Source organism: Bos mutus, chromosome 24, assembly GCF_027580195.1.
Source record: "Bos mutus isolate GX-2022 chromosome 24, NWIPB_WYAK_1.1, whole genome shotgun sequence".
NCBI classification, from domain to species: Eukaryota; Metazoa; Chordata; class Mammalia; order Artiodactyla; family Bovidae; genus Bos; species Bos mutus.
Genome location: NC_091640.1, coordinates 33,229,687 through 33,257,297, shown reverse-complemented (window position 1 = coordinate 33,257,297; position 27,611 = coordinate 33,229,687). Strand labels below are relative to the sequence as shown.

General features: G+C 39.4%; 2 protein-coding genes and 1 non-coding gene across 6 annotated transcripts in view; 2 read left to right on the top strand and 1 right to left on the bottom strand.

The window, feature by feature from the left end:
- The window catches only part of TMEM241 (transmembrane protein 241), a 123,867-nt gene extending 116,307 nt beyond the window's left edge, over positions 1 to 7,560 (bottom strand). The window contains exons 1-3 of one of the 4 annotated variants that reach the window (XR_011462503.1): positions 6,012 to 6,170; positions 3,973 to 4,290; positions 1,584 to 1,630 (exon numbers count right to left, since the gene is read on the bottom strand). Coding sequence is in view for 2 of the 4 variants with exons in the window: in XM_070361939.1 (XP_070218040.1) it covers positions 1,584 to 1,630; positions 3,973 to 4,044 (119 nt within the window). In the remaining 2 variants the exon portion in view is untranslated. Of the gene's footprint in view, positions 1 to 1,583; positions 1,631 to 3,972; positions 4,291 to 6,011; positions 6,171 to 7,425 lie in introns of those variants that run through there. The other 3 variants (XR_011462504.1, XM_070361939.1, XM_070361940.1) reach the window with 3 other exon arrangements.
- Positions 7,561 to 7,699: 139 nt separating this feature from the next.
- Positions 7,700 to 27,553, top strand: RIOK3 (RIO kinase 3). The gene is made up of 13 exons (XM_005898877.3): positions 7,700 to 7,903; positions 13,562 to 13,677; positions 14,302 to 14,447; positions 14,540 to 14,647; positions 14,834 to 14,943; positions 16,110 to 16,253; positions 16,911 to 17,038; positions 21,959 to 22,156; positions 23,416 to 23,575; positions 25,294 to 25,374; positions 25,463 to 25,552; positions 26,406 to 26,513; positions 27,244 to 27,553. Exons 1-13 carry the CDS (start codon positions 7,841 to 7,843, stop codon positions 27,349 to 27,351), a joined length of 1,560 nt encoding a protein of 519 aa, XP_005898939.1. The 5' UTR covers positions 7,700 to 7,840; the 3' UTR covers positions 27,352 to 27,553.
- On the top strand, positions 24,140 to 24,211 carry TRNAC-ACA (transfer RNA cysteine (anticodon ACA)). Its single transcript has one exon. It is a non-coding gene; the product is annotated as a tRNA-Cys (tRNA).
- Positions 27,554 to 27,611: the final 58 nt, after the last annotated feature.

The following is a 27,611-nucleotide window of genomic DNA, read 5'->3' as shown; positions in this document are numbered from 1 at the left end:
GATGAGATATTTTTTTCTAGTTTTTTGTTTGTCCAATTGATCTGTCATGGGAAAAAATAGTAGTAAGTTTGTCTCCTATTAGTAGAATGTTTCTATTTATCCCTGATAGTCTTGCCATTTTTATTTGACAAAAGATGATGCTCTGTTGTTTGGTTGACAAATATTCATCCTATTTCATTTGCACTTTGAACTCCATGCTCTAGTGTTACAATGCGTCTTTTCATTTTGAACTGCATTGCTTAGCATTGTAACACATATTTCTTTGTTTACTTAATGCTTTTAGTCCTGAATTCAACCTTGATTGATATTAAGATGTCTATCCCTGCTTCTCTGTATCCATTTGTGATACTTTAAAAAAAACAGAAGAGGAGAATGAGGGATGGTGTGCTCTACCACATATTTAAATGCTATAATAAAGAAAACAATTTAGCACTAGCCCCTTTCCATAAAAGTTGACAAATAAGTGCTCAAAAATAGACCCTAGGAAAATGACCTTACATATGAAATTAACAACCTAAAAGCAAAATAAAGGATTATATAACAAAATATAATAAGTGGGGCTAGCATAAATAAAAACCATGAGGAGAATGATTTCTTCACATTGGAACCATACACTAAAATAAACAGATAATAACTAAGAATTGGAAAAAGTTTTAGTGACATATAGGTGACTATCTATATGATATAGTGATGAGAAGAATAAGTATATGGTGCATGCTAAATCACTTCAGTCATGACCCCATGGACTGTAGCCCACCAGGCTCCTCTGTCCATGGGATTTCCCAGGCAAGAATACTGGAGTGGGTTGCTATGCTCTCCTCCAGGAGAATCTTCCTGACCCAGGGATCAAACCTGCATCTCTATGTCTCCTGCACTGGCAGGCAGGTTCTTTACCACTAGTGCCACCTGGGAAGCCCCTAAAAGCAATGGTAGCCATCACAAAAGAAACAATCAATATAAAAATAAAATATTTTTTTAAAAAGCTGGGGGTGCAGGTGGTTAAGGTAAAAGAGGGAAGTAAATTTTTTTAAAAAGCTGGGGGGCAGGTGGTTAAGCTAAAAGAGGGAAATGTGAACACCAAAGCACTCTATGCTGTTGCTACAGTATCTACTCTATTGACCTGAGTCTACACCATTTTCTGTCTTCTTTCTAATAATAGCGTCCCTCAGTTTACAAGACCACATTCTGGATTCATCTGTGTTTCTCTCTGCTGCTTCATTCCTATGTTCAAACAATGAATTGTCTATAATGTCACTTAAAAAGTCCAAATAATCAAAATAATTTTAAACAAAATGAAATGGCAAAGAATAAATTAAAAAAAAAACAAATTTCAATAAATATGACAAAAAAGTTGTTGACATCCTTAAAATAGGAAGAATTCATTAAATTAATAAGAAAATACTAAAACCCTAGTAATATTGTTGTGTTTATACCCCCCAAAGGGGGCACAATTTAAATGCCATTAACAGAAGGACTAAATAAATTACAGTATGTCTATCTAATGAAAAATCTATGCAATCATTAAAAATATTTTAATAATGCTAGTTGGACATTTCCTACAAATGTATATAAAAGATACTCACCCTTGGAATAATGTAGGGTAGGTAAATTTCAAGACAGACAGGACATACTGAAAAACAAATATCAAATTAATGGACATTTTCAAATTATAGAGAATTGATAGACCATATAATCAAGGAAATCCCTACTAAAGAAACATAAATACACTCAAGTTTCAAAAAGGCCTTTTTTATTCCTCCCCAAAGAAATCACACAGTGGGGAAAAACAATGACCTTCCAGTTTATACTAAAGAGAGGGGCTGAGTGAAGTCAGAAAGAGACACGAGTATCATATGCTATAACTCATATGTGGAATGTATTTTTTTTAATGACAAATGAACTTATAAAACAGAGACAGACTTACAGATACTGAAAAGAGAAACCTGTGGAAGAGGGATAAATCAAGGCTTGGGATTAACATATACATATATACGAAATAGACAACCAGCAAGGACCTACTATAGACCACAGGGAACTCTACTCAGTATTCTATGATAACCTATATGAAAAAAAGAAGCTGAACAAGAATGAGCATATGTATAACTCAATGACTTCACTGTACAATTGAACCTATTACAACATTGTAAAACAACTATACTCCAGTAAAATTTTTAATAAGGGGGTGAGGAGAGCTGCTTTCCCCAGGGTCACCAGAAGCCTGACCACCTCTCAGCTGCGGATGGAACAAAGTAGAACACACAACAGCTGGGCCAGATACTGTGGACAGCTGATCCCTCTCAGCACTCCCAGACCTTGGAAGTGCCATGCTGTAACTGTGGCAACTCCAGAGAAAACGACAAACCCCTGGACACAGTCGGTTTTTTCAGCATATCCACTTTATCTATTGCACAGTTTACCTAAAAATTCACTGCCTTCTGTGTTTGCTATCCTATTCGTTCTTTCCTTTGTTTTCTTCCACTTTTGTTTGGTTTTGCATTCTTGGGATTTTTTTTCTAACTAATTCTGCTCAGGTATCTAACACATTAGGTGTGTTTTTTAAGGTTTTTTTTTTTTTTTTTTTTTAAGCCAATTCAACTAAGATCAACTTGTATTTCTATTATGTCTTTTAACCAAATTTATAGCACATTACGAACAAGAGAACTATATTTTGTCTTTCTGGGTATCTTTCTATTTTTTCTATGATGGAACACTTTAAGAATTTTTTAAAAGCCTAAAGACCATTAAATGGCTTTAACCAAGTACTCCACTGATTTGTCACATGATCTGAAAAGCGCAGTAGACTGGTGTTATGCAAGTTTACATTTCTATTTTTTTCCCCCATGGATTAATCAACCTGTAATTCCCTTTGTATGAATTCCTAAATATCACAGGTATAGTCAATTATCTGCCTGTGCTCTGGTGTATATATCCTAGAGATGGACCTTCATTCTTCTTTGAAGCCTATTTACTCATGTTAAGGCAATATGTTCCTTTCCACTTTCCTCTGATATTTTATTTGTAACACTGAGACAAGGGAAAGATTATGTTTGCATCTGGACCATGTCTTGCATCATCCTGAACAACCTTCATGAAGACAATAAATGCTCATTCATTGCTATTTACTAGTAGTTCTTTTCCAGAGAAAGACGGTTTTTGGTTTGCTTTTTTTTTCCCCCCCAAGGGGGAGTGGAAAGAGAATAGTAGAGATCCTACAGTGGGGAAAGGTGGTCCTGAGCGCCCTATCATCACTTTGGCTTGGCGGTTACCCCGGAGTCCAGGACAAGGGGTGATGTCCCACACTAGCTCACAGGGATCTAACATTTCTCTACATGGTACCAAACCCAAGGCTCCCTCCTAACAAAACAAAAACATAGTACCACTGCTTTTCTGACTTTTCATCAATAGGGTTTTATGACATTAAACAAAATTAAGGTTTTATTTTTTAATAATTTCATGAAAAACTCTTAAATATTCGAAATGCCTGGGATGGAGCCACAAGAAAAATAGGTTTGACAATCAGTGGCGTGAGGCAGAGATGGAGATGGACTGATATCTTCTATTTAAAGGCTTCTGGAAGCTTGGTGGTTCTGGGGCAGGGGTATGTTTAGAAGAGAGAGCAAAATGTGCGTGATTTCTTCTCCTACTCTTCCTCCTAGAGGGAACAGGGGCCAACAGCTTTCCCCTTCCCGAAAAAGTAGTCCACATGTCCAAAAATGAGGTCCCTGGGAATTCACCAGTCAAAAATCCAGTGTCCCAGTAGATGTAAAGGACGTATTACAGCACGAGAAACGAGGACAGTACCGTCCAACAAATCTTACTTCTAAAAGAGCATCGTGCAGAGTTGTCTTCTTCTCCATCACCATCAGGAACAAATCAGATAAAAATCGGGAGGCAGTATTTGGTGCACACACGATGTGGGGACTCAGATCCCCCACGGGCAATCATCACCACCCCGCACCCGCCCCTCCTCACCTTGTTCGTGAGGTAAGAAGCCAGGTAGCAGGTACAAAACGTGAGGCCGACCAGACACTTCTTCACGCACATCTGTTAATTTGCGCCCCTTCCCAGGGACCCCCCAGAAGCCCCACTGCCGCCACCAAGGCCGGGCCACAGCCCTTGCTGCCAGGACCGCCACGTGGCTGCGAGCTCCGCCAATCTGCGCAGCGACCGCCTCCGGTGCCCGCCTCTTAAAGGGGCAGCGCCTCCTCAAGAACGCTCAGGCTCGCGGTGGGCGGGGCCAGCTCTCCAGGATGTGGGGGGAGGAATAAGGTTCTCTAGGGCTGTGACCACCTGTAGAGCAAGAGCGGGTAGTCCTTGTAAAAAGGTAGAAAATGGTATAAGAAGGGAGAAAAGCAGCTGACAGAACAATTCACAACAGTCTATTAGCACTGAAAGAAAAATGTTCAGAGCTACCCCACTGAATCCTGAGCAAACTAAATGAAAAGAAATCCACTTAGATATATTTACATATTAAAATTCACATTTTTATTGTATTAAAAATATCAACATATAATTTGCTATCTAACCATTTTAACCATTTTTAAGTGTATAGCAGTGTTAATTACATGCACATTGTTGTGCAACAGATTTCTAGAACTTTTGCATCCTGCTAAACTGAAACTCTACACCCAGAGAACAACTTCCCCCCACCCTTCCCTGATCCCCCTGGGCCCCTGGGAATGAGAACTACCATTCTATTTTCTTTCTACTGCTTGGGATACCTTATCTGAATGCAATCAAGAATATATATTTTATTAAAAATTATTCTCCCTTTATCTTTTATAGTCAGAACATTCAGTTCAGTTCATTCATGTCCAACTCTTTATATCAATTTAAAAAATAATTGTGCAGTAAAGGGGACAAAACAAAATATTTGTTGTTAGAAAATGGCAACCAGCAATTCCCTAGCAGTCCAGTGGTTTGGACTCCAGGCTTTCAATGCCAATGGCCCAGGTTCAGTCCCTGTTGGGGGAACTAAGATCCCATAAGTCACACAGTGCAGTCAAAAAAAGAAAGAAAGAAGGAAAATGGCAATGGGTTACATAGGGTTCAAAAATCACTGTGTCCCAATTAAACCTAACCAACCTATAACACCCCAGTCTAGAAAACTTAGGAAAATTCTGTCATCACTAAATATGTAATAGACTTTCCTACCCTTACACCTAGTTGTATGCTGTTCATTCCAGCTAAACTAGCTTTATAGCTTCTCTCCAAATTGGTTGTCTAATTTGGTAGCACCTCCTCCATGCAGCCTTTCCAGATTTCTCCAACCAGCAAAGAATCCTGAAACATTCACTGTCTATAGCTGTCATGTGGCAGTTAATCATGCACTCTTTTGAGATAGAAGTGTTGTATTGTCATTCAACATTGTTATGTGAATATGTTATCTCTCCAACTATATCTCATAGTTTTCTTCTTCTCCCACAGGACTTTAGCAATGTTGTAAGTAGTTATTGAATATTTGTTGATTGGTTGAAACGATTACTTTCAAAATTGACAACTAATTTCAATAATAAAGAGTAAAGAATTTTAATTCTGTTCCCTTTAGAGACTGAAGAATCTGCTGATTCCATGTGCTTGCTGCTGTTGCTGCTAAGTTGCTTCAGTCGTTTTCGACTCTGGGCAACCCCATAGACAGCAGCCCACCAGGCTCCCCTGTCCCTGGGATTCTCCAGGCAAGAACACTGGAGTGGGTTGCCATTTCCTTCTCCAATGCATGGAGGGGAAAAGTGAAAGTTGAAGTCAGTCTGTCCGACTCTTAGCGACCCCATGGACTGCAGCCTACCAGGCTCTTCTGTCCATGGGATTTTCCAGGCAAGAGTGCTGGAGTGGGGTGCCATTGCCTTCTCCATGTGCTTAGGGAGTACAAATTCTAGACTAGCTCATCTCAGCTGAGCACCAGTGAGTTTATCAGCAGAGATGATAGGAGTAAAAACTGAAACTAAATCTTTTAAACATTGTACTTATTTCATTTCACAGCAAAATGCCCTTTACCCCATTCAAGAACTCACTATTTAATATCAGATCAGATCAGATCAGTCGCTCAGTCGTGTCCAACTCTTTGCGACCCCATGAATCGCAGAACGCCAGGCCTCCCTGTCCATCAGCAACTCCCGGAGTTCACTCAGACTCATGTCCATCGAGTCAGTGATGCCATCCAGCCATCTCATCCTCTCTCATCCCCTTTTCCTCCTGCCCCCAATCCCTCCCAGCATCATATAGGACTAAACAAACAAACAAACAAAAAAACAAGTAACATGCAACAACATGCTGTTGTTGGTAAACCACATTTGTCCTATTAATAATATTTGTAAATGTAAGTTGTAAATATTGTAAATTTCTATCTTCCCTTTTAAGGAGCACATAGTTGATGGCATCAAGTATATACCTTAACTGTTGAGACCCAACCATTAAGATTGTTAACTCACAAACTCTGTTCTAACCTGGAATTCCAACTCAGGATAAAGAAACTTCCCTTGTCCCCACAGCCTGCCCTCTCTCTTCCCTGTCTGAAGTAAAGCCTGAGTGTCCTCTGAGACTATCCATTTCTGTCTGGTGTGCGAGGCAGGGGAGCCAGCTGGCACGCCTTGCTTTGTCCAGCACATCTACCAAAACGTGACTCCTGCTATAAGGCTGTCCTCTGACATCTCTGCCTGTCCCTAAGATTCCGAAGCAGAGCATCTACCGACCTTTCTGGGTTACAATCTGCACATTTTCTGAAGACCAGCACCTACTCACACTCTTCCATTCCACCCCAAGCCCTGCCGTCTTGCTGGGTAATTTCAAGGTCCACATGGATCACCCATCTAACATCCTGGCATTTTACCCTGCTCCCTTAAGCTTCCCGACCTCGTTCTCACCACTGTTCGCTGTGGTTTCTATCTGCTTTACCCCTAAAACACTTAAACGGTTCGTTCACACATTCTTTCTCTGAGGTAAAGTGTAACCATTTCAAAGTGTAGAATTCAGTGGCATTGAACAGATTCACAATACTGTCCAACTATCAACGATAACAAGTTCCAAAACCGCTTCATCACCCAAAAGAAAACCCTTTACCCCTTAACCAATCACTCCTCGTTTGCCTCCTCCCAACCCTGTTCCCTGGCAACTACCAGTTTGATTTCTGTCTTCATAGATTTACCTATTCCGGATTTTTCCGGTCACATTATGAAAAGCTGAACCAAAACGTTTATTACGCAATCCTATTTTTGCTCCATGTTACATAATACATTTTACAAAATTTCACACTCCTCGCCCCGCCTCCTACCGACAACTGTAATAAAAACAAAACCCGACCGTTTCCTTCAATCTCCGTTCTCTAAACCTGCCATTTTCTGTCTCACATCTCATCTCAGTTTAGAATCCACTCCGGGAAATAATGAATGAACAGAGTCTGTTCTGCTTGTTTATTTACAGTCCACGCACTCTGATTCCGTTTAACTTGATCCAGCTGCCCTCTCGCGCAGACAAAGAGGTGGTTCAGGGTCATCGTAGAGCCTGACCAGAGGAAGCCACACCCGGGAGCTGCCCTGCTAGTAAAGAGTGACAGTGACCACCAGCCTCCGGCCAGGGCACCGACCGGAAGTGCGGTCCTCTGGGGCGGAGAAAGGTGACCTAACGTGGAGCCCCGTAGGCGGCCAATCGGAAGCGAGCGTACCAGCGTAAAAGGCGGAAGAGAAGCGGTCTAGTTCCGGACGCGGCTGCCGCAGCCGCCATCTGTCATCTGAGCTTCGGCACCAGCACCCTGCCGTCCCAGCCCCGCCGCCTGTCTCCTCGGCGGAGCTGCTTCCCGGTCCTGCCACCTCTCTGCTCTGTTCTCGTCGCTGACTTCTTCCCCTACATGGATCTGGTCAGAGTGGCATCCCCTGAGCCCGGGCCAGCAGCGGCCTGGGGACCCAACAAGGTGAGTGGCAGTCGGCGCTGACGCACCTGCCGTAGCCTCCTGACTGGTCCTCTCGGAGGACCCGGAGAGGATGGCAGGCGCCGAAGCGGCTCCCCAGGTGACTTGGGGAGTTTGGGGCTGAATACCAACCGCCTGGGAAAAGGAGGACTGGTGGCGGGGCTGCGGGTGTCGGGGAGAGAGAGGCAGGGAAGGGGCACAGGCTACCAAAGGCCACCCCGGTTTGGAGTCTCCCGTCTGGTTCTGCACCTTGGTTTCTGAACCCCCGTAGCATGTATTTGGGCGGGACTGGCTTAGAGATGCTGACGTTTGAGGGAAGGCAAGCACGAACTTGTTTTTCTCCAGCCAAATGAGTCAGCCCAATTATTCACAGAAACCCAGACAGAAAGGTGGTTGAGGGAGCTGTTTCCTTAACTTGTCAAGTGTGCTCATCCTACTTGGGCAGTTTGTTGTTTTTGAAGTAGTAAGTTTAGGAGATAAGTCCAGGCGCACCCTTCCTCCCCTCCAGGCTAATACTCAAGTGTTTACAAACTGTAAGATGGTTATGTCTGAGTTTTAACGTTTATGCTTTTTCCTGTAATGGCCAACTGAAATGCTCATTTAACATCTGGTTTCTGATTTCGGGCTACTGCTTTTCATGATACTTTCACTAGAAGGATGAAAAGATTCTTCTGCCACTTTATGGAGGGTTTTCTTGAAAGCAGAATTGAGATTTTATGTTCCTCAAAGTTGTGAAGGAATCTAACTTTTTTAACTTCCTAATTGTTCATTTTTTAAAATAAAATGGACACTTACCAACATATTAATTTAAGGTGTACAACATAATGTACAACATAATGATACATGTATATATTGCAAAATGCTCACCACAGTAAGTCTATTTAGCATTCAGGATTACATTTTGTTTCTTATGATGAGAACGTTTAAGATTTACTTTGTTAGCAACTTTCACATGTACAATACAGCATTATTAACAGATTAATTATCATTCTGTATAGTACATTTCATGCCTTATTTATTTTGTTAACTAGAAGTTTCTATCTTTTGACCACCTTTACCCAATTCACCGACTTCTTTACATATTCACACAGAACATTTGTTCCATTTAAAGGGTCACTCATTAATCTTATCAGATCTTCATACCAGGTCTTAACAGAAAGTGGGGGAAGTATGAGCTGTTAAGTACTGTAAAGGAAATTTTTATAAAAGTTCTCATACAACCATAAGGAGAATCTAGGATATTTAATTGGCAAATGTGGTTACATCTGCCTGTTACATTGTTTATTTTTTTCCTGTCAAAGCTTTGTTTACAAGGTCAAGATCAGTAGATGTAAAAGAACAAATCATTAGAAAGACACTAATAAATATATACTATACATGTTAAATTTCTCCAGGTAAGGTTGTAAAGCTTGTAAAAATGTCAGATGAGACAAACTTTGCTCAGAATACCTAAGCTCAGAACAAACTTCACTTCCAAAACTAATTCAATAATATATTTGACATCCGTCATATTTTCATTTAAGTGTGCATCATCAGAACTATAAAACTTCATTTTCATCTTGCAATAAAAGATCATCTTGGGGTTTACTGATGTTCTGTTGAGAAGACAGCATTTTCATGGGGGAAACAATAGAAATACACTGCAGGTATCACACCGCAAGTATCATTTCCTTCTCTAACCTCTTGGAAGATGGAAGTGATTATAGAAACCTGTGTGGAGTAAGTGGAGATTTGAGGAAAACCTTGGAAAATTGAAAGAATGTTAAAGGCTAATGATTCTGAAAACGTTTCCATCAGGACTTCTTTATACTCTTAAAAACCATTGAGAACTCCAAGAACTTCTGTTTATATTGGTTATATCGATTGATATTTGTCATATCAGAAATTCAAACAGATATTGAAAAACTTTATTAAGTGATATAAATCATGATGTTTATATAAATAATATTTTTATGTTTTACCAAAAAAAAAGCTGTTTTCCAAAATGAAAAATTAGTGAAGTAGTATTTTGGATTTTTGCAAATCTCTTTAATGTAGTAACTTTGTAGAAGACAGCTGGATTTTCATAGCTCGTTTTTCTTCAGTCCGTTGCAGTATGTATCAGTTGAAATATATGAAGAAAATCCATCCTTACAAATACGTAGATTTTAGCAGGCATAATTGCAGATGGGTAATAGCACGGTAGACACTGAGAACGAACTGAGTTAATCTTTTAAAATGCACATTAAAAAAATGTGGTTCAAGTATAGTTGATTTACAGTGTTGTGTTTAATTTCTGCTGTACAGCAAAATGATTCAGCTATACATATACATGCTTCTGTTTTATGTTCTTTTCCATTATGGTTTATCACAGGATATCGACTGTAGTTCCCTGTGCTGTAGAGCAGGACCATCCTATATATAGTAGTTAAAATTCACGTTCATATTCTAAACCCACTACCTTTGAAATTTTTGGAGGACACAGTTCACAGGCACTCATTCTAGTAGCCACCAGAGTGCTGCCATCATATCCGATACAGACTCTGGAAAACTCTACACTCTTGAGAGAATGAGAGTGGAAACTTTTTTAGAACTATTATGAAAATAATTTTGACCTCTTAGACACCCCGAAAGGGACTTGGGGGTCCCCAGTTACAAAATGCCGAGCTGCTGTTATGAGCAATGAATTTTAGGGAATATTCCAAAAAGGGAGAATGGACATACTGTAGGCAAAAGTGAGGAAGTGTGTAGCTCTGTTGGAAAGAGCTGTAACAAGTGGATTAGTGGTACTCCTCAGAACCATTAAGGTCACCAAAAACAAGGAAAGTCTGAGAAACTCACAGCCAAGAGGAACCTAAGGTGACATGATGACTAAATGTTATGTGGTATCTTGGATGGTATTCTGGAATAGAATAGAGACATTAGAGGGAAGCTAAGGAAATCTGAATGAAGTATGGGCTTTAATTAATGAGCTCAATTTAATTAATTGAGTTCATTAATTGTGACACATGTACAGTATTTACACGGGGATGCTGGGTATAGGGAATCTGGTGACTCTACAATCTTGGTGATTTTTTTTGTTGTTGTTACTGTAAAAATACTCTACAATTGAAAGTTAAAAAAAAAAATTAGTATTGTTGTGTAGGCTCAGATCACATTTTGCAGAAGTCCTTGTTTTGAGAAGTAAAATTACCCACTTAAATATTTTGCCTAGATTATGTCTTCCAGCTGCATGAGCTGAAAAGGAACTTTCCTGTAAGTTATGGTTCCCTTGACTGGCTTCAAGTTGAGGACAGAATTTTTGTTATTATGTACCTCCTTCGTGTTTGCTGTTGTTTTTTTGTTTTTGTTTTTAAGTTGATTCTTTCCCTCTAGTTGTGTGCAGTAAAATCTTTAAAAAGAAACAAAAAGCGGGATGGGCAGCTTGTGATGCATCTTGAAGAGTAGAGGGAAGGGGGAATGATTTCCCTCCCGTCTGCAGCCAGCAGGTGAGGGAGGATGGCAGCTGTGAAGACCCCACATTGCTGCGTTCAGTGGTTGCAGTTTCCCAGGAGAGGAAAACAGGGTAGGTCAGGGGTCCTCAGTGAACAGGAGTCAGGGAGCTAATGATGGGCTTGGTAGATGTCACTTAAAGCAGAATAACTAACTGGAAGTGGTTGGAGTTTCCCATCAGATCTGGATGCCCTGGTGAGTTTTAATTTGTTGAAAGCAGTAGTGGGAAATGATGTCAGACTGCTTGAGTAGAACAAGGGCCTTTTACTCTTATCTCCTTAAACATTTGACAGAGGGAGCCGACGACTTCCTGAAGAATTGCAATATGACAGAAGATTCCCCTCCATTCACCCCATGGTGCCCATTTGGAGAAGGGGCCCCAGTGCCTTTTCTAAGCCCCCCTCAGGATGATGACCACTTGAGCCTGGTGGAGCCATGGTGGAGAGCTACCATGCCTGGAAGCTGTCCCTCACAGCCTGGAACATTTTAAGGAGGAATTTTGGGCTACTGGTTTGAAGATGTGATTTCAAAGTATGGAAGTTGGCAGACTTTCAGAAATCTTTACTTATTTACCCCACCCAAGGAAGTCACCTCAGTGTGAGGTGCCCAGCTGAGCTGGCCAGCAGGGGTACAGAGCAGTCCAGCTCTAGAGCCTCAGGCTCCTAGGAGCGCGGTCCGCAGGACTGAGCAGTCCTGGTGTCTTGTTGGTGCTCTCAGTCTCTGCATGTTTCCCTTTCCCATTCAGTCTGTCTTGGAAGCAGGTAAATCTCTGCCTCCAAAATAACACAGTGACTGCCTTTCATTATTTACCTCTCTTTGAGAGATTGTCCACAGATGTTTTAACATCTTAGAATTAACTGACTGCTAGCTAGAGACTAGAAGCCTGAGAAGTGGGTGGGCAGAGGGGCTGACTGCTCGGTGGAGAGGAGGACTTTAACCTACGAGCGGTGTAGAAAGAAATCAGACCTCTCCAGCCTAGGGACACCCTGGCAGTTCCTTGACATATCCCCAGGTTTCCTTTTGGTGCCTGTTCAGTAAAGAACTTGAATGCCTCTTTAGGTCTGAAGCCCTATGCTGGACTCTGGCTAAAACACTTACCATCACATGCTATTCTAAATTAGACTCTGAGGAGTGGTAGTGGTTAAGAAATGTTTGGACTTTATCTTGAAGGCAGTGGGAAACATTAAAGCAATAAAAGAACTTTAATAAGGAAACTGAGCCAGTCAAATCTACATTTTAGAAAAACCATTGTGTTGTGGTGTGGAGAGTGGAAGCAAACAGAAGGCAGTTAGGAGGCTCTTACAGTGAGTAACCCAGTGATGGGAGGATGACACTTCGGAAAGGGGATAGAGAACCAGTTCAGGAGATACTTAGACCTCTTATTAGTATTAATGGTCTTAATCACTGGACTAGCAGATGGAGTCATTTGCTGCTGCTCAGTGAAGCTTCTCTCCTCAAAAATTAGGAATTGTGAAATAAAGCTGCGGTTTATACACATTGCAGGAGGGCTTAGATGGTGATGCCATTGAGGAGGGATGACCGGCCAGCTATTCTTGAAGAGTCTCACAGAATACTACTTTGCTCTAGTAATATTGTTTCAAGAATCCATTTCTCATTTTCTAAAGTTCAGAAGTATAGGGTTCATTGTTTGTCACTGCTGAGTTTTTTTTGTTTTAGCATATCCCAGGTTATCTTGAAAGGGGCTGCTGTACACTATATACTTGTTGAAGACTTACTACTTAAATTAGAAGGAAGTGTAACTTCTAAGTGGGCTTTGAATTATGGTAGTTGGTATAGCCTGTTCCTCTAACAGAATCTACCCAGGAAGCCAAATTATAAGTGGAAGGTGAGCAAAGTATAAGTTGCTTGGTGAGCATGATATCAGAACAAGGGGCATCACACGAACTCAGTGGCTAGTCAGGTGATGCTGGCGTAGCCTGGGCTCCCCTCCACTATAAGGACATTCCCACCAAGCAGGCTGGAAAGTGCTCTTGGCTGTCATAGTCTAGGTGTGTCTTTGATTAGATCTGAGCTAGGAGCTATTTTTACCTTCAAGATGATTTCTGCAAAAAACTAAACATTCCTTTTGAGTTTATTTAACTCCTCTAATTTTCAAAAGATACCTTATTTCCAAGCTTGGAAGTCACTTTAATTTCATTATTTTGAATTGCCTTTTTTTTTTTTTAATAGTGTCCATGGGCTACCCCTCAAAATACAATATCTTGTTCTTTGTCTGATGTAATGAGTGAGCAGTTGGCTAAAGAATTGCAGTTAGAAGAAGAAGCTGCCGCTTTTCCTGAAGTTACGTAAGTAAAAGTCACAAAGAATCTATTTGATCTAGCAACTGACCATAGCCAAGTCTTAGGATTTGATTAGTGATTGTCATGACAAATGAGTCAGAGATTTAGAAAAGCAGTGCAATAGAAGGAGCACCATTTTGGGAGTTCACTGATCCTTGGGTTTTAGTCCCAATTTTGTGACTAGTTTTCAGTATTATCTTGGGCAAACTGCTCAGTTTCTCTGGGTTTCAGTTACTGCAGCAGTTGAACTTTGTTATCAAATAGATTAACAAATAATAATCAAATAGATTAACAGTTTTGACTAAGTGTTTATAGTTTATCTTTCCATATATACATCATCCCTCCTCTGATCAGAATACAGAACAAATGAATTTGGGGTCTGCTTGGTTCTTATGATAGGCCCTTTAGCTTTCTGTTTCTTAAAGCTCCCTTAATCCTGTTCGGTGCTCTCACAGGTGCCTGCTGTTGGTCAGAGGGCAGCTGGGCAGGAGAGGGTGAAGGGTTTGGTAAAGTTCCTCCATTCTTGCTTCAGTACAGTGTTAACACTGAAAAGGCACATCTCACTCATAATTGGTAGCATCTGTTTACACCAGCACATTATATTAGTTTATATTGCCTTATTTTGAATAGTGTTGCTGAAGGACCATTTATTACTGGAGAAAACATTGACACTTCCAGCGACCTAATGCTGGCTCAGATGCTACAGATGGAGTTTGACAGAGAATATGATGCCCAGCTTAGGCGTGAAGAAAAAAAATTCAATGGAGATAGCAAAGGTACTATGACCTTATTGTGACAACCCCATTGGGTGGTAGGAAATGCCTGTAATGGGCCCTAAATAAATCTTCCACTGTTTTTGCCTTTTAAGTTTGCATTTCCTTTGAAAATTATCGAAAAGTGCATCCTTACGAAGACAGTGATAGCTCTGAAGATGAGGTTGACTGGCAGGACACTCGTGATGACCCCTACAGACCAGGTATCAGGGCTTTGACCTTCTGGGGGCATAGAATGGGGAGACAGGAGGATTAAGTATTGTATATTTATCTTTGACTCTCATTTGGTACTTTACTACTAGATTCAGGTATCTTTTTCAGACAATAATGAATGCAGCAGTTTAGTCTCTGCTATTTTTACATACTTGACTTGTTTTAATCACCTTTAGCAAAACCAATTCCTACTCCCAAAAAGGGTTTTATTGGAAAAGGAAAAGACATCACCACCAAACACGATGAAGTAGTATGTGGGAGAAAGAACACAGCCAGAATGGAAAATGTAAGTTACAGAAAGGATTCCTCTAAATCATAAATATCCTAAAGTTTTATTAGAATAAGTTAAAAACATAGGATTCTAAATACACTATCTTGAGTTTCTAACAATATCCTTCATCCTTTCTAGAGATATTTTAGAAGACAGTACGTCAAAACCATGGGAACTCAGCCACTGATGAGAATATATTGTACCTCAGAATAAAATTCTCCAACACTATTAAGAAAACTAGTTTGATTTACATTGATTCTAAAATTAAGAAACTGTTCTTATGAAAGTAACATTTTTCAGTATCTCAGTTTTCCATGAAATACCTGAGAAACATAACAATGGTGACTGGAGGATAACAATGGGTGGTGGAAATACTTCCCACTGTATACCCTGTTATAATTTTTAAATTTTTTATCTTGTGCCTACCCCTGCAAAATCAGAAACAAAACGTGATTTTCGAAAAATAGAAAAAGAAAAATGGCATTTTTTTCCTCCTTCATAAATATCATGGCAAATATAAAACATTTAGACTTCAGAACAAATACTTGTCTGACTCTAGAACAACTCTGTCCAGTGTAATTTTTTGTGATAAAGCACACACTGTGTGTACCAGTGCTATCTAATATGATAGCCATATTTGACAGCTGAGTACTTGAAATTTGGTACAACTGAGGAACTGAATTTTTAATTTTATTTTAATAATTTAAATGTAAGCATCCACATGTGGCTAGTGGCTTCCATATTATACGTAACTGTCATGGTGTGAGCATAGCTTGCTATTTTACCCTACTCTTCAAAAATAATTGACTGTGAAATTGTTCTTTTTTTTTTTTTTTTTTTGGTAAGACTTGGTGTGATTTCAAAATATAATATATCCTTTGATATAAAAGCAAAGTTCAGAGGATATGCTAAAATACCTTAGTTTTCAGATGTGTTTGGATGTTTTCTATGCATAAAATAAACCCTCCCTTCCTTTGGGATGAAATTTCTTTAAAAAGCCTTGTTTGCCTTTCTGTTGAGCTCACTGGTGAGTTATTTTGGTTTTTCCTCTGTAATGTCTATGGATTCTGCCTTCATAGCATTATCATCTATTGAGTAGGTAACCTAATCCGAGTAAAACTGTTTTTCTGTGTCCCATGTTAAAGTATTCAGATACTGATTTTTCTTTTTCATTTTGGCAGTTTGCACCTGGGTTTCAGGTAGGAGATGGAATTGGAATGGACTTAAAACTATCAAACCATGTTTTCAATGCTTTAAAACAACATGCCTACTCAGAAGAACGTCGAAGTGCCCGCCTCCATGAGAAAAAGGAGCATTCCACTGCAGTAAGTATTCTTACATTTAATGGAAAGATTCACATTGGAAAACTTCACGTTTGGAGGGAAAAACAAGACAAAAGTTCATGTTTGATATTTTTTCATGAGATTGACTTTTCAAATCAAAGGTGTGAATAAAACCCAAGTAGCCTTGCCATTTGACTTTCAGATTTCATGTAGTGGTTATTAACCAGTTACTCAAGACTAGCCTTTCAGTGGTCATAATTAATTTGGACTATGTTACTTTCATTGCATATGAGAAATTGTTTTCTGTCATGATATATTTATAATAACATAATAGTTTATAATGTTTTACATTAATGAAGTTAGTGTCTAGTATCTTGAGAATAATTTTTAAACTTTTAGAAAAACAAACTAATGGTAGGTACATCAGGAGAGCTATTTAAAGTTTAAAGATAAAACTTTGACTAAGCTAGAATCTGATTTTTAGTAGTTCTTTTAGATATTTACTTTCAGAGACAGTAGAGTTATAGGAATGGATGGTATCTTAACAGTCCTCTTTTAAGAGCCTGTTATATATACATCTAAGTAAATGAACAATAAGTTTTAAAAAGTATATATTTTGAATGTTAGATATTAGAAATGGTTCAGAAAATGTTTTGTGATTACCAGTCATTTTCACTTACAGCACTTTATCTTTTCCAGGAAAAAGCAGTTGATCCTAAGACACGTTTACTTATGTATAAAATGGTCAACTCTGGAATGTTGGAGACAATCACTGGCTGTATTAGTACAGGAAAGGAATCTGTTGTCTTTCATGCATATGGAGGGAGGTAAATGAGCAGAAAACAGTACCGTAATATAAACCAAAGCTTAGTCCCTTGTTCTGAATTTACATAAGATCAAAATTTAAAGTGTTATTTTAGGAAGTCTTAGCAATATAGGGACATAAAAAGAAAAACACAGTCAAGGGAGTTCCCTAGTGGTCTAGTGGTTAGGATTCGATACTTTCACTGCTGTGGCCTAGGTTTAGTCCCTGATCTGGGGGACTGAGATTCTGCAAGTCTCGCCGTGTGGCCAAAAAAAAAAAAAAGTCATCCCAATTCTACCATCAAGAGAGAACCAGTAATAATTTTGTGTAGACTCCTCCAGTCTTTTTTCTATGAACGTATTATTTTTCATATTATTGTAATTGTTCTATATCACACAGGCAGCTGTAGTGGCATAGCAAAATTTGAACCTGAGTTTGATTCAAAACTTTTCTCTATGGGACTCTGGTGCCAAGTTGGGAGAGTTATACTTAAAGAAATGTCTTTAAAGCTTTTTTGTCATTTTAGATCCTACCCACTTTACTTTTGTTACAAGATCTTAGTCGAATAAAGGACGGCATGAGGAAGAGAAAACATTTTAAACGTGGAGCCTGTAGAGAGAATGTGCAAACCAGGAATATGATGTCATCTGGTTACTTAGCTCTGAAGTCTTACTAGTTCAGCAAGGCTTACTAGCTCAGCTAATCCTTTATGTTAGCAGTGTTTATAAACAAAAATGTTAAAATAGATTACAGATTATTCTAGTTATTTTTAGCTTTAGAAGGTATTTGTTATATACTTAAAGGGATTCAAACAATTACTTCTCAAGTACTTGCCCTTGGTTTTCTTATTTAACTTGTCTCCCTTTTTAGATGAGACATACACATATAATCATGTATTGAATTATACTGAGTTCTAAAATGAAAGGGATAAAAATGAATGTTAGGTTAAAATGACTCAACATTTTTTAAGCAATGTGATCTGAAGCAGTCTACTAAACTTACTTGAAAACTGACCCTCCCTTCATAGGATTTTAGTTGGGGTGATTGAGATCGTATTTGACTATACCTGGTATAAATTAATCTTAATAAACCTTTTTTTTTTTACCTCTAAGCTCTGTTGCTCTTTTTCCAAATTTCAACTGAGGGTTCCCTGAGATCAGGCAAACATAACTTAATGGCACAAATTATTTTAAAATGAAAAGTTCCTCACAATAAAAATTAAACAGTACAAAAAGGATTAAAATGAAAGTAGCGGAGAAGGCAATGGCACCCCACTCCAGTACTCTTGCCTGGAAAATCCCGTGGATGGAAGAGCCTGGTAGGCTGTAGTCCATGGGGTTGCTAAGAGTCGGACACGACTGAGCGACTTCCTTTTCCCTTCTCACTTTCATGCATTGGAGAAGGAAATGGCAACCCACTCCAGTGTTCTTGCCTGGAGAATCCCAGGGGCGGGGGAGCCTTAGTGGGCTTCCATCTATGGGGTCGCACAGAGTCGGACATGACTGAAGCGACTTAGCAGCAGCAGCAGCAGCCTTCATCTTACCAGCTGTGGCCCCACAGGTTTTCCCTCTAAAGGTTACCACTATTAATAGTGTTTAGTCTAGTCTTATAGAAGTTTTTATGCATGTATTTCTTATTTTTGTTTATATGCTGCATTCAGCATCTTTTTTTTTCAATTAATATATCTCAAGTCCTTCTATTTTACTGGTTTATATCATACCATTTTTATAGTAGAACATTCCACTCTACAAATATACAGGAATATCTTTGTACATAAGCTTTGGTGTACTTTTGCAAATAAATCCTTAAACTAAATTCCTAACATTTGGAATTGCTGGGGCAAAGACTACATGCATTTTTTCCCCTTTCTGTTAAACAGTGGAAGGCCTTACTGAAGGGAGAGTACCAGATTTTGCTCACTGTTTGGCCCGCTGAGCTGGCTGTTACAGCAATCAATGTTTCTTGATTTCTGTTATTCATTAAAAATTCTTTATAACTTTTTCTTCTTATGTGTCACACCAAAGGCCAGAAATCTTAAATTTGTTTATTTCTTAAAAGTGAGGCAAATACACTTTTCCCTATGAGCTAGTTAGATCTGCAGGTTGCACAATTCTGAATGTCAGTAGGTGTTGCCAAATTGCCCGATGAGACAGTTAACCAGTTTATGCCACCACCAGTAAGCAGTATGAACCTGTTTCCCTCATCCTCATCAATGCCTAGTCTTATCAAACTTAATATTTTTTTCTCAGAGTAAAAGATGGAAAGTACCTCTTTAGTGTTTTGGTGTGCGTTTATTTAGTTATGATTAGGTTGTATTTTTTTTTCACATGTATTGGCCACTTGGGTTTCTTTTTCGTGCCATTTTCCTTGTTTATTCTTTGTCCATTTTCTGTTCAACTTAATGATCCTTAGATAGAACAAGTGGGCTCCCTTTGCTTATGGTGGAATTGGTGTTATAATCTATACTTTGGCATTTGTAAGTTAGTAAAGCTAGAGAGCATTTGGTTTTCAACAGCTGAGAGTAAATACATTTTAAAGTGTAAGTTAGTTTTCTCTGCTGCATACCAAATTACTGTAGATATAGCAACTTAAAACAACACCTATGTATTATCTTACAGTTCCTGTTGATCAAAAGTTCAGGCAGGCACAGCTTAGCTGGGTTCTCTGCTCAGGGTCTCCCAGGACTGCAGTCTTGCATGTCAGCTGGGCTCTGTCCCTTACCGGAGCATGAGGTCGTCTTCCTTAGGCGCAGTTCAGTTCCTTGTGACTGTAGGACAGAGGTCTCCACCTTCTGGTTGCCTGCCAGCCAGGGACTGCTCTGAGCTCCATGTACGTTCTAGTCATGAAGCCCTTTTGTACAGCAGGTTGCATCTCAGAATAATCAGGAAACTCTCTGCCTTGGGTCTACTAAGACTGAGTTTTAAAGGATGGTAGATAATCCTGGCAATGACTGTACCATCACTTTTACTATAGTGTAATCTACTCAAGGGAGGGGCTTATATAGGTATGTACACCAGGGACTGGGATCTTGGGGACCCTTTTAGGTCCTGCCTGCCACAGAGCTCTTCTGGGTTCTGTCATGCTCACATTGACCAAGTAATCAACAGTTATTTGAATAGTAACGTGTGCTAGATTTTTTCAGGAAATAAGTGTATAACATGGTTTCTACTCTCAAAGAGCTTATGATATATTCAAGAGGAGGACATTACAGTAAGAACTGGTAAAAGTTATACAGAATGTAACATACATAGGTTGTTTTTTTTAATACATATGTATGTATCTTTTTTAAAAGATTAGAAAAGTACTATTCATGATCGTGATTGTCTCTCAAGAGTTGAAATGGGGAATGAAACTAACTACCACAGGTGGTAATCAAAGGAAATTTCACCTTAATTTATAAAGTTTAATTCTTAAAAAAGTGGAGGAGGGAGTGCTGAAAATGGGAGTATTGAAATTTAGACAATGGGATTAGACAGTGAGAAAATTAGAAGTTACATATTCAAAGGTAATAAGATATAAAATTGTGTAAGCAAACCAGAAATTGGTAAGGAAGATCTTAAGAGCTCGGCAGACAGTTGTGTAATTTACCGAGAAACATGGAAGCTTTTTTTAGTAGGAGAATGACAACATAAATCTTATAAATTAGATTCTATCCTGGAGACCTTGCAAGTGAGGAATCTCCTCAGTGGTATTTTTGATAGGGCCTCATCTACCTATGGTTAAACTATTTCAATGACAGAGAACTTACCTCAAAATCCAGAGATGTCTATAACATCTTTAAATTATCATTTCTTCCTTGGAGAGAATCTCTATTCTGTCTCACTGAAAACTGGTTTGTTCATTCACTGAGTATTTATGCAGCTACCATGTTCCAGGCATCTTCTGTGTACTGGGGCTATAGCAATGACTGGTACAAGGGAGGTCCCTGCTTTCATAGACTGTACTTCCTTCTCACCCCTTCCTCCAGTCCCCTCCCAAGACTGTCAGATAAGTGCCATGCAAATGGATAAAACAGGGTGATGTCATAGTGACTGAGTGACTGCTTTTTATCAGTAGGACTGGGAAACCTCCGATGAGGTGACATTTAAACCTGGATTTGAATGACACACCTGGATTCAGTATCACATATCAGAAGGAAGAACGTTCCAGACTAAAGAACAGCTAGTGCTAATGCCTTCAGACAGGTGTAAGCTTGGTATCTTTGGGAGACTAAGAAAGCAGTGTCCCTGGAGTGTAGTGTGTGAGGAGGAGCCAGAAGGCTGGAGAAGCAAAGAGTGGATCAGGCAACACTCTGTAAGCCAGGGTAAGGAGTCTGCTTTTTCAGTGCAGTGGGAACCAAAGCTCAGATTCGAGTCTCATTTTCAAAGGATTACTCAGATTGCTGTGTGGGAAATGAATTCTAGTCAGGCAAGAGAAGAAACAGATCAGTTAGAAAGTTGTGGTGATAGTTGAAAGATGACTTTGGTCAGACTGACAGGTAATGAAGATGAAGAATAGGAGACTGCTGGTGTGTGTTTGGAAAGTGAGAGTGGACAGTCTGTGCTGTGGGGTTGGCTGTGGGGAGGGAGAGGGACTCCAGGCAGACTGCAGCCTATTTTAAAGTGTACGGAAAAAAAAAAAAGGAAAAAAATTCATTAAGGAAATTTGAATAAACTTTGGGCAAGTGTATACGTCTTCATTGTTCAAGTTTAATTCCATAGTCATTAAATGATTATATTATGGGTTGTGAAAACCATTGACAATTTATTTGAAAGTGTGTCTTATTAAAAAAGCTAAAAGCTAAGGTTTTCTTCTAAAACGTGGAGGCTTAAAAAAACAAAACACCCCAAGGCTTCCATTCTCAGAGAAGATAGATCTACTTTCTTGTCGTAAAGTCTTTAATTTTGAAATTGTTTTTTACCTGGCAATCGACACTGACTTAATGTTTGTTTCTTCCACTTAGCATGGAGGATGGAAAGGAAGATAGTAAAGTTATACCTACAGAATGTGCCATCAAGGTATTTAAAACAACCCTTAATGAGTTTAAGAATCGTGACAAATATATTAAAGATGATTTCAGGTTTAAAGATCGCTTCAGTAAACTAAATCCGCGTAAGATCATCCGCATGTGGGCAGAAAAAGAAATGCACAATCTTACAAGGTAAAGAAAATCGTTGTGCTGGAAGTCGTCTGGGGGATCACCTCTTTGTATTAAGTCTACTAGCCTGGCAAAAACACCCATGCTTTCTTTTAAATTCATTTGTAGAAAGCATGAAAGGCCTTGAAATTCTAGTATTTAAGGAGGGCTTCTATAAGAAAGCATTTCCATGTGTATAACCTGAATTCATACTCATAGGGTGAAAAATCCATTTTGTTTTTTCTTTTCCTCAGTAAAGTTTGAGGGAAATTAAGTCATTTTCTACTAAAGATATTTTGTCATATATCTAAATGCTCTTTTCCAGCTTCCAGTTAGGCATATTATAAATAATAATTTCCTTTTTTGTTTCAGGAAAGGTTTATCCCATCTAATATTTGTTAATTTGGTCAGGGCAGGGTTTTACCAGTCTGATTGCAATTGTTTTAATTTATTAGACTTGTTGTCCAATTCTCTAAGCAGAATTTATCAAGGAAATTGTTTTGTCAACCAAGAAATTGACTACTAATCTTTATTTACAAACCTTCCTATATTTGAACTATTAAAAGCTTTTAATTTTAGTTTGCTTTTCCTAAAGTTGTTTGTTTTCAAACGTAATTATCCATATTTATTAGTTGCAAGTCTTCTATTTAGTAGGACTTCTAATTAGGATAATTTCCCAAGAGGCCTTTCTGCCCTGCAGGCTGTTTTGTGTATTACTGAGATCTCATCACTGCCTTTCTTAACATTTTCCTGTAGCTCCCATAGTCTTGAGTGTAAAGTTCAAAGCTGTTTTGTGATGCGGAGCCAGCCGTTCTCTGTGGGCTCAGCCCACCACGTGTCCTTGCTCCCACTCAAGATCCAACTGTGTGGATTTACACACACACACACAGACACACACACACACACACACAGACACACACACACACACCTGGACTGTGCACCCTGATGCCTCTGCGTCTCATAGCAGCTTCCGCACCACGCCTCCCCACAGTTTGAGCCTGGCTGGTTCCGTCTGCCCGCTTCTTCCTCGATGCTGCCTACCCGCACCTCTGCCAGTGCCCATGCCACATTGTGCTGTCATCATCTCCTCACTCATCTGTGTTTTTCACCAGGCCACAGGCTCTGTGAGGGCAGAGGCTGTGTCATACTGCCTTTGCATTCCAGCATTCCCCAGAGTGGAACACAGTGACAGCTCATTGCAGGACCTCGTTAGATATTTGTTGAATAAATGAAATATTCTCTCCTACTGGTCTTTACCTTCTTGATCCTTTCTTTGTGTATAGGATGCAGAGAGCTGGAATTCCTTGTCCAACAGTTGTACTACTCAAGAAACACATTTTAGTTATGTCTTTTATTGGCCATGATCAAGTTCCAGCCCCTAAATTGAAAGAAGTAAAGCTCAGCAGTGAAGAAATGAAAGACGCCTACTATCAAACTCTTCATGTAAGTTGTGCCGTACAGAGCATTCAGATACCAATTTTTAAAAATGCTTCCTCTAAACTAAAAAAATTCCTAACAGGACTATTTTAAGGCATTATAACGAGGACAAACTGAAGTTTGTGAAGGAATGTTAATATTGAAGAGTGGTCTTTCTATCAATATGCGTGTGTTTTGAGTTGTTTTAGAAAAATTATGGACCAGTGGAGCAAGTGAAGGGTCAGTGTTAGTGACATGGAAGCCAGAAGCTATTCATAAAACTTCATTAAATAAAATTTGATGTTACTATATATACCGGATACAGTGCCTTGTTAGTTTGTATACCTTCTTGAAACAGTGAAGGAAATACCATTAGTGTTGGGAACTTAGAAGGAAGCAGATTCGCTCTCAGTGTAAGGAAGTATTGATCAGAAGATGGTGAGGCGTGGTTTATCCATCTGTGCAGGCATTAGAAGGCATATGTCAGGAGTCTTGAAAGTATTTATATTTTGGGACAACAACCAAATTCAGTCTGGGATCCTTCTAGCTCAAGAAACTGCTCCTGATACCGTTATGCGTCTCTTTAAGACTTCCCTGGTGGCTCAGATGGTAAAGTGTCTGCCTACACTGCAGGAGACCCAGGTTCGATCCCTGGGTGGGGAAGATCCTTTGGAGAAGGAAATGGCAACCCACTCCAGTACTCTTGCCTGGAAAATCCCATGGACGGAGGAGCCTGGTAGGCTACAGTTCATGGGGTTGCAAAGAGTCAGACACGACTGAGTGACTTCACTTCACTTCTTTTTTTTTTTTAACTGAATCGGAGAAAGGTGTTTTTAGCACAGTATGTGCATGGAGCTCTCATATCATGCAGCAGTTGATGTGAATATGAACATGTTATACAAATTAATTTTTTAAAATATGGCTAGAGAGTTAGTCCAGTTTTCTCTGCCTTTAGTAAGAAAACATTCAATGAAAATCAAGCCTACCTTTCTGGTTTCTTTTGGCCGTGGGGTGGCTGGGGAAGAGATGAAGTAGTGATGAACTTCATATTTGATTCTGTTAAAGCTGGAAAACAGACATTAGTGCTGATTTCTCTAAGGCTAGGGATCACTGTGAGTCATATAGTATGTATGCTGCTGCTAAGTCGCTTCAGTCGTGTCTGACTCTGTGTGACCCCATAGACGGCAGCCCACCAGGCTCCCCCATCCCTGAGATTGTCCAGGCAAGAACACTGGAGTGGGTTGCCATTTCTTTCTCCATAGTATGTGTAATATTATATATATATATTATATGTTATGTATATATATAATACTGCTTAATTTAGAAAACTGTCTCTTTTTCACATGTCTGGCAGGAAGTACTTTTTATCTTGGAGTTGTGTGCACCCCTTGGAATTCTCAGTGAGATGTTTGCCCTTTTATGAAGGGTAAGCCTAGGTCCCCTGGTTGAGTGACCACAGCTCTCTCACATGCGTGGGAATCCAGGTCTGCCCTTTGGCCTCCTGATCGCATTTCTGTCACATGGGCAGGGAAGTAGAGCGTCATATCTCTTCCATTGTTTCATTGTTCTCCCATCCTTCCTTGAGGTTAAAAAAAAAAAAAACAGCCTTGACTGTAGCACAAAAAAGAAGTTAAGTTCTTTACCCTGGTTTTGCTCTTTCCGGACAATATTGGTTGATGTAGATGTTGTGTGGGTGACTTAGAATGGTTCCTCATGTCCTAAATGTCTGTCCTGCCTCCTCACAGTTGATGCAGCAGTTATATAACGAATGTACGCTCGTACACGCCGACCTCAGTGAGTACAACATGCTCTGGCATGCTGGGAAGGTGAGGAGCATTTTGTTCATGTTCAGACTTAGTGACTTGATGTAAATGACTGACTGTAAAGAAATCACTGTGCTGTGTATTTAAACAGGTCTGGTTGATCGATGTCAGTCAGTCTGTAGAACCAACCCACCCTCATGGCCTGGAGTTCTTGTTTCGTGACTGTAGGAATGTCTCACAGGTGGGAATGTAAATTGTCTTTTTTATGGGTGGGCTGTAATAGATTGAAATATTTTTCTGACTCCTAAGACCAATAAGAAGACACTGTTCTTAGAAGTTAAAGGAAGGGTTTAGTTCTTCTTTGCTTTGCTTTCATGATAAAGAGACAAAGATTGATTTGTCAGATTTCATTTTTTGCAAGAATTTGATTACATGCCTCACATTTGGGCCAATGAATTAAATTTCTGAGAGAGTAAGCTTTATTTTGGTTCTAAATATTTGATCCGTCAAGTAGACATGTAATCCATGCACAGTGCTTTAAGGGAAGCTGAACTATAGCAACCCTGCATGCTTCCTGCCATTGTTACTACACTAAGAAAAGAGTCTTCCTAGTGGTGTAGTTCCCTAGACGAGGGAAGGTAAAACTCAGTCATCACAGAGTTGGGACACATCTGTTTGCTATTTTCTAAAGGAAATGAATTGTCAGCAACAGATTCAGATAGGAATGTTCTTTCTATATATGATAGAACAACTTCATTTTGGAAATAATGTCTGAATTTACTGGAAAAGTTTAATTCATGAAATTTAGTGATTATTTTGTGTCTACTTAAAGCAATGCCAAGCAATTTTATGTATACCACTCATAGGTATAGAAGGTGCAACATGACAGACTTATTACTAAATCCAGAAGACAGCCCGAATGTGTGAGAGGACAGGAAGCAAGTAGAACCTGAGCGCAGTTTTATTTGAGTTGGAAACATCTGTAGCTAAAAAATTATGGAGGGAATTCACCAGTGTCTCACAAGTTCACTGTTTCCTGTTTCTGAGAGAACCTTGCTAATATCTCTGCTGACTTCCTCATATTTCTTTACTAGTTTTTTCAGAAAGGAGGAGTAAAGGAAGCCCTTGGTGAACGAGAACTCTTCAATGCTGTTTCAGGCTTAAACATCTCGGCAGATAATGAAGCTGATTTCTTAGCTGAGGTAAGTGCTGTAAGGCTGTTTTTCACCTCGCTGATAGTGGGGAGCTGGACGGAGTAGATAGTGAAACCCAGAGCTGAGTTTATCCTCTCATCCCCTCAGAAACAAAATTAGAGATTTTTCTTTTCTTGAGATGTTTTTGATCCTTCCTTGGAAATACCCAGTCATTGCAGTGGATCTACAGAACCATAAAAAAACCTTCCTCCAGGGAAGGTCTCTCAAAACTGAACAAAAACCGAAATGTGAAACAGCAACTAATTATTCCCAACAACCTACCAAAGCAGAGAATGATTGTAGAATCTGTTTCAGAAAGCCCCAGTGTGACTTGAGTTTGGCCAAGCCATGCTGGAGTCTAAGGCCAGAAGAGAAGTGACGGGAAGTTGGTACATCTAGCCTTTAGTTCAGGACAGTTACTTGATGTTGCTGCTGCTGAGTCAACTTTCGGATTTCCTTTTTCTTGTTCCCTGAAAGCTGTATAGATTATATCATAAGACCTATCTGATGCCAGTGGTTAGCTTGATAAAGACACTAAGCATCAATCCTGATAACATAATCAAGTAAAAACACACACATATGTATCACACTGTGATCTGTGTCACACACTGTAATTCTGATTCAAGTCCAGTGTCATTAGGAATGTTGTTGTAGGGGAGTAAAAATACCAGTTCAATCTCAAGCATGATTTCTGTGAAGTAGCATTTTGACCAATGGATTCAATGTATGTATTTTATAGATAGAAGCTTTGGAGAAAATGAATGAAGATCATGTTCAGAAGAATGGAAGGAAAGCTGCTTCATTTTTGAAAGATGATGGAGGTCCACCAGTCTTATATGATGAATAGCACTAATGCCCACTGCTTTCAGTGTTGACACAGTGGTGATTGTCAGCTGCCAATGGCAAATGAAGTTATGGGTGACTTGAAATATCAAAACATGAGGCGTGTACAATGGTGCTTCTGTGCTTTTTTTCCCTTGTAACCCATATACCAGATGCGTGGAATTTTTAGCTCAACATTGAGAGAATAAAATGTCACTACCTCTCATGATATGAATAGGGTAATATAATTCTTAACAGCTACAGGTTATCTGGCCGAAATCAACC